Raw genomic sequence first — 9,893 nt, forward strand, 5'->3', positions numbered from 1 at the left:
GTAGTATGGTTTGCAGATGCCCACCCAAGAGAAATGAATCTCTTTCCTTGTTTTAGAGGTAGGCATTCAAGTCCTCAAGTCTCCACTTCAGAAGTGAGGAAATAAAATAAATCTTATTCTACTCCTTTCTTTAGCGTATGATGATGGAGAGCCTGAGGAATCTGTCTTTACATGGTTACTCTGTCATGACATACTTAAACAAGAAAAGAATTATTATGCTATTAATGATCCTTAATTCTGCCACTATTAATGGTTTAGATGAAGAAGTTTTACATTTAAATAACATTCTCTAAATATATTTTAGAATCACACATTTTTGCAAGTAGTAGACAAAAGGTATGTCTGTGTCATGTATTATAGTGGGCAAGTACATGTGCATCTGTGCATGTAATGACTGCTAAATCTGTTATATGCTTAAATCGTTATTTGGTTACCAAATATGATTAAATGCAGATCCTTATCTAGGCCTGTGCTTCACCATGGACTTTCATCCTTTCCTATACTGGCTTTAGAGCAAGGGAAAAATGAATTGGACCCTTTCATATTTGTCTGCTATCTATGTGGGGTGGTAGGGGACAAGTATGGATATGAATGTGCGCACATGTATATTTAACATACACACTTAAAATATAGTAATAGTTGTTTCATGAAAGTGGGATATGCACTAAAGTAGGATTAGGCTTTCCAGTGCAAATAGTTATAAAAAACAATTTTTTTCCCCTTTGTCAGAGATCCTTAAAATTTAACTTTCAGGAAATGCAGCATGGGCAATGGCCACCTCAAAACCCGACATTCTCCTTATTCTGCTGCAGAAACTGATGGAAGAAGGAAATATACTGTACAAAGTAGGTAGACTTTTTCCTCATTGGCTGAATACTACAGGTTCACAAACCACTTGATGCTTATTACTATACCCTATATGTACAATTTTATTCGACTAACCATTAATTTCTCCTTTTCTTTTTTTTTTTCCTTCTTCTCTCTTGACTAGGGGGCCTGTGATTTGTTTTTACTGATTTTGCACTGCTCATCCTGTTTTTCTTAGCTAGCCTCTTTATTGTGGGACAGCGGGACCCTCCCCTTATCTGCTTAACATACTCCCCGCTGCTATGTTACTGTCATGCCTGCACAATCACTTTTAAATATGCCAAAGTCCAAGGTTAGTGGAATTTTCCACTGCAAAAGCACGTTCTACTGCAAAACACAACTTTGTTTCTCACAGTATCAAGAAACCTTAAGAGAACCTTGAGGAATAATAATTTAAAACTAGTATGTTAATTAAAAGAATAACAACAATGGTTAAAGGGTAAGTATATTTTCTTTCAGTTGAGCAAGTTGCTCTGTGGACATTTGTCAGTTGGTTGCAACTCAGAATATAAGGTGCTCATTTGAAAGTGCCTAGTTGAATTAAGTAATGTACAGGCATATCCTTCAGGCTAATGTTCTTTTGTATGCTATTTAAATACAGAATGAGGAAAGTGGCAGCTCTTTTGATACATTCTCTTTACTAGTGGTGATATCTTGCTCAGAAGAGTGGAATTGGTTTCTGTACACCCTGCAATACACCTCCTTTATTTCACTAGTGCAACACAGCAGAATGACTTATACACACATCATTCAAAGTCTTTTCTAGCTATAAGATTTTTAATTTGCAGTTGCTATTTTTTTCCTTTTTTTTTTTTTAAATAAGGATCTTCAAACATCTGCCACCTTATCTCTGATTTTTGATCTGAATGGCTGAATGGCACAGCTTTGCATAATATAGGAGAGGTACCCTTGAGACTTTACTATCATGAAGCAGGGTGGACCTGCTTAGATTCATCCAAATTCTGTCTTAAGAATACATCTGGTTAATTTGTCAAGTTTATTGGTCCTGAAATGAGGTTAGAGCTTTACATACAAGCAGGTACCTTAAAAAAAAATCATCACAGAATTATGGAATGGTTTGGGTAGGAAGAGACCTTAAACACCATCTAATTCCAATTCCCTGCCATGGGCAGGGACACCTCCCACTAGACCAAGTTGCCCAAAGCCCCATCCAACTCGGCCTTGAACACCTCCAGGGATGGGACATCCACAGCTTCTCTGGGCAACCAGTTCCAGTTTACATCCACAGAGCAAAGAATTTCCTCCTTACATCTAATCTAAATCTACCCTCTTTCAGTTTAATTACATTCCCTCTTGTCCTATCACTGCAATCCCCAACAAAAAGGGTCCCTCCCCAGATTTCCTGTAGGCCCCTTTTAGGTGCCGGAGGGCCACTATAAGGTGTTCCCACAGCCTTCTCTTCTCCAGGCTGAAGAACCCCAACTCTCTCAGCCTGTCTGTGTAGGAGAGGTGCTCCAGCCCCGTGATCATCTTTGTGGTCCTCCTCTGGACTCGTTCTAATACTTCCACATCCTTCTTATTACACTGGGGGCCCCACAGCTGAACACAGCACTCCAACCAGGGTCTCATGAGAAGCTGGGACATCTTTCAACCTAAAGGATAACAGTTAATGCAGCAAAGGCAATTCTGTTGTCCCTGGGAGGCCTCTCCTGTGCCACACTAACCTAGTGGTGTATTGAATATGACTCATGGGGTTGTTAAAGGAGAAGGTGTCACCCACAGCGTCATCAGCACCAACTTGTTTTGTTTCAGTTTCTCCTCACATTGCTGTGCAGGTTGGACTCAGCCTGGACTTTGAGACCAGAGATTAACACAGCAGGGCTTGGTACTAATATGTTTTACAATTTCTTAAAAGAGGTTGTATCCCCTGCTGAGACCTTTTTTTAGACCATTTAGTTTTATTATAATCATTTGATTGGACCTGCTAGAGCTATGGTATTTTATTTAGCTTATTAAACTTTTTCAAATATCCTTTGATATATTTGTTTGCCAAAGTATCTGTAAGATAACTATCCAGTAGACTAGCACATATTTGAGTGTATTCACAGTATGCAGTAACTATTCAGCTTTCTGTTTGAATAACATAAGCAAGGTAAATCTTAAATATTTTATATGTCAGTTTCAACAGTAAATTATGACTACTGTGAATGTTTAATTAAATGAAAAGAAACAATGTTTATGAAAATAAACTAACTCCTATAATATCCATTAAGAGAAAAAAATCTTCATCTGTCAGCTGAAAGATTTGCTATCTTTTCATACTAGGAGGATTTCAGTGGTTTTAGCAGAACTGTGTCAAATCTTCAGCTTGTTGTAGAGATGTTCTCCAAGCATCTTTTGGAGAATCTGAACATAGTGCAACCATGGATCATCCAAATAGTCCTGAGGGATGGCTTAGCTTTCTTATTCAACCTTTGTTAAAAAGTTGGAGACTGATCCTTCATTGCTTTAAATTTATACATTCAGCCATCCAATTAATCATGCCTGAGACACCTAAGCGAAGCTGGGAGTAGCTGGACTGCACGTGTGAATGTTGTACTGGCTCTTTCTCCCTCTCCCCATTCTCCTTTCACCAGAGCTTCTACTGCAGCAGCACCACCTGATTAAAGGTTACACCATTCCTGATTAAAGACATGATCTATTAGAAACATCTTAGAGCTATAATAAACTATGGTTGACTGCCCTCTTTAATAAATAAATAAATAAAATTAAGAACTTCATCATACAGTATTATAGATATACCAGAACAATTCTTCAGGTATAAGTATTATATATTAATGCAAGTACTGTCTTGGTGAAATACCATAAAGGCATGACTTTAGAAAGAAAGACAAACGCTAGTTAACTCTCAAGTTCTCTCTTTGTGTGTAAGTGTAATAATATATATATATATTTTTTTTAATATGTAAGTGTCTGGTTTATATAAGCCAGTCATATAAGACACACACACACACATATAAAAGAATAATATATAAATATTTGTATATAAAATATGATAATTTATATATATTTATATATATATGTATATGTATAAATATAAATGTCTGGCTGTGTTTTCTACTTGAAGTGCGCCAGTTGGTAGATGTCAAATATAAATGTGGTTACACTGATCTTGAAATGACTTTAGTGATTTATATCCAAGCAGGTACCTTTGAAGGTAAGATATCTGTTAGCCTACAGGATAATAGACTTATTTGAATCTGTAATATTCTTTATTGTAATATTGAGAGTTTCTGAAAAGCCTCTTCTTCCCTAAATTTGTAGAAAGGTAAGATGAAGGAAGCAGCACAGCGCTATCAGTATGCTTTGAGGAAGTTTCCGAGGGAAGGCTTTGGAGAAGAAATGAAAGCGTTCAATGAGCTGAGAGTTTCATTGTACTTAAATTTATCACGATGTCGACGAAAAACAAATGTAAGCTCTTGCTTTTAATCTGTTGCACTGGGAATCCTAGACCTCTGTTCTATTCCATTATCGACAGTTTGTGTCACATGTTGATGCTACTGTACTCCTGTCGTTGGTTTTTGGTTATCCTGATGTGCTGAAAGGGCAGAAAAGGGAGAGGGCGTGCAGAGTCTTTCAAAGCATTATCGTCAAGGGAAAGATTTGGACATGGCCAAAATATTAGGATTTCTCCTTTACTAAACATTGGTATGTTGTCCAAGCACTGTACATGTATTTTTGCTATTTTAGAATTCTTTTCACTGTATCCTGATTTGGGGCTTTGTTGCGTCAACAGATGGGGACAGTTCCTAAGATGAATGCATGTTGCCATGTGGGAACTATCACAGCTATTCTTATGTAATCAGTTATTTTGGAATAACAAACTGCTGGATGTTTTTAGTACTTTTAAAAGACTAAATGGAAAATGCTGTCACGGCCACCACCCTTTGATATCAAACAGCATAACCTACTACTACAGCTTTATTCTATGTGCTGGCTGTTTCTTTTCTGCCTTCATCAGTGTATCAGATGGCTGGTAAGAAGTTGAATGACCATCAGAGCAAAAACTTTTAATTTTCTAAATACACTTTACACTAGGCCTTCTTTTGAAACATTAACTTCTCATTTCCAATGTCATTTAAGTTGTTCTTGGCATCTGTTTCAATGTGAAGAACATATAAACACGGGTGTCCAGGAGTCTACATAGGCAGTTCTGCTGCTGCCTTGCACAGCAGTACTATCACTTTGCCTTTTCTGGTACAACTACCATCTTGTGATGCCCTGGTGCCTTCCCAGACCAGACTGCACTTCTCGGTTTCATAAAACCAGTACTTGAAAGTGACTCTGTGGCCAGTGAGAGGGAGGGAGGGAAGGAGGGAAGGAAGGAATGAGGTTCTCATTGTATTCAAATGATAAACTGATTTTATTATGATAAAAACTGATTTTATTATGATAAAATGATTATATATTGCTAATCCTACAGTGCATCACCTTGCATCTAAAGCTTAAGTTCATCATATTACTCTCTCCTGCATGATACCATCATACCATGGTTTGGGTTGGAAAGGACCTTAAGGATAACTCATATATATATATATATATATAACTCCAATTCCTCTGCTATAGGCAGGGATGCCACCCCCTAGATCAGGTTGGCCAAGGCCCCATCCAGCCTCGCCTTGAACACCTCCAAGGATGGGGCACCCACAGCGTCTCTGGGCAACCTGCTCATGGATATCTCAGGATGTGGGATTTTTTTTATTATTTTTTTTTCATGATAATCTTTTCCAGTTTCCTGCGCTGTCATGCTCAGTATCATTTGGTATCATGAAGACCTTATGCTGTGTATGTGTATTAAAATTAGACTGGCTTCTGCTTTCATCTTTTCCATGGCCATCTTTGTCCCAACTTCAATCCTGCTTTGTTAATTCCGGTCTTTGTTTTAATCATGAATTTAGCTGAACTATTATATGTTGTTGTTATTAAATTAAGACCAATTATATTAGATCTAGTACAGTTCTTCTCTAAAACTGTCACATACCTTAGCAAACAAGCCTGGACTAGTACAACATATTTTCCTTGGTTTTTTTTTCTATATTCATAGTTTTTTAACTAGTCATTTTTAAAAATACATTTTTAGAGCCTTTTTATCTGAGGTACTCACTTATCCTGTTAAACATGCAGTCTCTTCTAGCATTTTAACATCTGTGGGTTGAAAATAGCTGTATTTTATCTATATTAACACTGCTTTTTAGCTACCTTGGAGTCAGTTTCACTTGGACATAAGAGAAGAGGTTACCAAGATGAGGTCTGGTTTTGGTCTTTATGAAAATGTCTGTTCTTCTTAACCAAGAAAGGTGACTTTCTATACTGGATCTGCACTTCTGTAACAGAACCATGAATGAAGAGCATGCAGCTTTCTTTTATTGCCAATGTATAAGGAGTACATTTGTTTAAATTCTTAGGACTTTGGTATGGCTGAAGAGTTTGCTACCAAAGCACTGGACCTGAAACCCAAGTCTTATGAAGCTTATTATGCTAGAGCAAGAGCCAAGAGGAACAGCCGGTAATGTTTGATTCTGTTCATCTATCCACCCAGATTTATTTATTTTTTTAACATTGTAACAATTTCAATAGCTGTGTTTTCCACTAGTTCTGGTTGGAATTTACAAAAAGTTACTTTCTTTGTGCATTTTCCATCTGTATCAACTAAAACTGACCAAGCCCAAAAAGCAGTATTGAATACTCATTTAGGTAATTATTAGACAGTCCAGGAAGTAGAAGGTAACAAATTGATAATGATGTGAGCTATATAAAATGTAAGAGTGGTTAGAACTGCTCCTCCACATTACTCAGCAGAATGTTGTCAATAGTCTACCACCAAACTCCAGCACTGCATTATTTATCACCAAGAATAACCAGGTGTTCTTATAGAATTTGTTGAATCATTAGCAGGTCAAGATAAAAAAAAAAACAACAGGAGAGAGGAGAAACCACCTTTTTAAATTGCAAAAATACCAAAGTCAAAAAAAATAGCAAAGCCTAGGGAGAGGTGTGCCTGTTTGATTTACTTTTCTGAAGACTGTTGGGATTCAAGGGGAAAGGTTTAGGTCTGGATCTGTGCTTCTACTTTAGACTCTCCTGGGTTGGATAACATCCAATCTTTATCTTGTCACCATATCTAGCATGAGATGACAAATCAGAACATCACTTTGTAAGTGGTGGAGGTGGATAAGTAGTGGTTAATGCTGAGGCTCAAATTCATCCCAGGCTTTTACTAACAAATCTTGTGTGTTTTTTTTTTGTTTGGTTGGTTGTTGTTGTTGTTGTTTTATTTCTTTACTGTAGAAAGCTACTTGCTGCTCTTGCTGATTTACGTGAAGCCACAAAACTGTGTCCTAGTAATCAAGAAATAAAACGTCTCCTGGCTCGAGTAGAAGAGGAATGCAAGCAGTTCCAGAGAACACAGCAACAGAAGCACCATTCTCCACAGTCAGTACAGCAGACTAACAACTCTGATAATGAGGGGGAGGAGCTTATACAAAGTGCAAATAACTTCGGTCCTCAAGAAAGGGAGGAAGAGCTGCCACACCCTGATGAATCTGTTTCGTCTTCACAAAGGCTGCAACGTTCCTTAGCTACTGCATCATACACCAGAACCCTTCAAGACAGTGTTCAGCAGAAAGCTAGACCTGTGTCCCCTCAAGGCAGAACAGGCAATAAATATTTGAGAGAGCCAGGCTTGATCGTGCAGCCAACAAAACAAGCACAGATTGTAAAAACTAATCAGCACCTGAGCTCCATCCAGCCTGGATCAAAAATGGGAAGTAGTCAATGTAGTACAAAGACAGCACAATCAAATTTTCATCATCTCTCCCAAAGTCCTTTGCCAGTCCACCACTCTAAAATTCAGCATTTGGATGGAACAAACACATCATCTGGAAGTATTTCCACAGGTCCTAGTTCTGAGCTGTACAATGAGAAGCTTATGTCCAGCCAGTGTTCCCATTCACAGCATAATGAGAATTTCTCTTCTCATTCTTTTGCAAGTAAATCTAAAACCACTGACATGTCAACAGCCCCTACTATGACTTCCAGTGAAGCAAGACTGCAGCAAAGTCCTGTAACCAGTGGTGTCTCTTCTTGTTCTCCATCTGGCAGTATGCTTCTTGCCAGCTCAACCAGCAGCTTAACTTCAGCTAGCAGTTTTTCAGATAGTATTAAGGGGATAGGGCCAGATGTTCGAATAAAGGAGAATAAAGTTAATCAAGTTCAGGGTACTGCTGCTGAATACAGACCTCGCAATACTCCATTTATGGGCATTATGGATAAGACTGCAAGGTTTCAGCAGCAGAATAATCAATCAAGTCGCCCATGGCACTCTCAAGCATCAGATGGATTACCAACAAACATTGCATCTGGGAGCATTCAGTCCTCAAATTTTGACCAGTTCTCAGTCAAACACTATCAAACTAAAACTTCTGCTGTTATTGCCCCAGGCGACAGCAACCAGAATGGTATGCAAGCTAAAGAACCGGAGGAGGTTAAGTGCCAAACATCTGCCTGCTGTCAAGACAACAGACCATCTAGGCAAGTTTTGCATTTATACCCAGATGCTCTAGCACACCAACACTCTCACATCAATAAGGAAGGCCATCTAAGTCATGTCACTTCTACAAAACCAAAGCGATCATTCATTGAATCAAACGTGTAAATATTATGTTGTATATTATGTAGTTGTAAAACTTTGCTTATAACATCATAGGGTATTATGACAATACAAAATAGCAATTGGCTGACCATTTTCAAGTTTGAGTACATATCCAAGTGGGCCAGTATATCATGGGTACAACCACTTTAAGCTGTTCATACCATCACAGAACAGTTATAGTAACTGGAATAGCAAATTCTGTAGGAAGTATCACCTAGGATCATCAGTCAGCCAAACTAGGACCTCAAGCAAAGAAATTATTTCCATTACACTTTACCCTGAATATACAACTTTACTTTTACATAGGGCTTTAATCTTGGCTTTTAGTTGTATTACATCTCATCACTTACATCATAATTGTGCCTCTATAATGCTTAAGTGCTTCTCAGAATGGTGTTAAGAAAATACCTGCTGCGTACCATTCAGATCTGTATATGTATGGGTTTTTTAAATCAAAGATAGTATTTTATCACTTTTCTAGTGGGCTCTAATTCGGGTTGCATGATGTACATTTAGGAAGCATAAATAATTTGTGTATGAGTAAGCTTAAAGCAGCCATGTTTTGACATGTAAATATAGCTATTTTTAGTAACAAGAAGCAATCAAGTAAACTAAACAGTGACATCTGCATGTGTATTGAGAGGCTTTGACCATATTGGTTATTGCACTGAGTAACGCAATATTATGGCATGTTAACAATAACCGCACTTTATATAGTTTACTTAATCACCTCTGGGTGCTATTTTACAGCAAAATTATATATTGTTTGTTTAGTCAGGTAAAGAGGTACAACAATGACATGTTTTAGTAAGTGTTGTGAACTCACTCAAGAAATGGATGGAATGAAGATGAAAGTTGAAGGAAAAGTGTATGTGCAGTTGCTCTTTTGGATGGAGTTGTGAAGATTTTTTTCAGAGGAAATAAAGTTTTATATTGGCACAGTTCTGAAAATATACAGCTGCAGTGACATTCCTATGATTGTACTTTGGTTGGAGTGGTCAACTTGAGGTTGTCACATTCAGGTCTTGTTTGTGTACAGTGTTGTATGTACATTGTAAACACCCGTATGCATTTTTACAAATGACGTTCTAAGTTCACATTATTATGCTTTAGTTTATTTATTGCTCACTGTTTCTTTGGCATTTTGTACAAGTCTTATATTATTCTTGTCCTGTAGTTCTATTTTTGCACAGCTACTGTATTTTTTCCATACAAAATAAAAGTTACTAATATAGCTGTGTCACTGACACTTACAGGAAGATCTCTCTCCCTGCCTTTCCAAATGCATGTTCAGTAATAGGGAACAGAGATGACAATTTTATTTTTTATTAGAAAAAGAAATACCAATTACATA

At 37.5% G+C, this 9,893-nt stretch overlaps 1 protein-coding gene across 5 annotated transcripts in view; it reads left to right on the plus strand.

The window, feature by feature from the left end:
* The window catches only part of TANC1 (tetratricopeptide repeat, ankyrin repeat and coiled-coil containing 1), a 96,621-nt gene extending 86,829 nt beyond the window's left edge, over positions 1–9,792 (plus strand). For all 5 annotated transcript variants that reach the window (XM_032189931.1, XM_032189930.1, XM_032189929.1 and 2 more), the window contains exons 23-26: positions 754–845; positions 4,153–4,299; positions 6,294–6,394; positions 7,177–9,792. In XM_032189931.1, the coding sequence (XP_032045822.1) occupies positions 754–845; positions 4,153–4,299; positions 6,294–6,394; positions 7,177–8,542 (1,706 nt within the window). In that variant the 3' untranslated portion in view covers positions 8,543–9,792. The remainder of the gene's footprint in view (positions 1–753; positions 846–4,152; positions 4,300–6,293; positions 6,395–7,176) is intronic.
* Positions 9,793–9,893: the final 101 nt, after the last annotated feature.

The sequence above is a fragment of the Aythya fuligula genome, chromosome 6 (genome assembly GCF_009819795.1).
Source record: "Aythya fuligula isolate bAytFul2 chromosome 6, bAytFul2.pri, whole genome shotgun sequence".
NCBI classification, from domain to species: Eukaryota; Metazoa; Chordata; class Aves; order Anseriformes; family Anatidae; genus Aythya; species Aythya fuligula.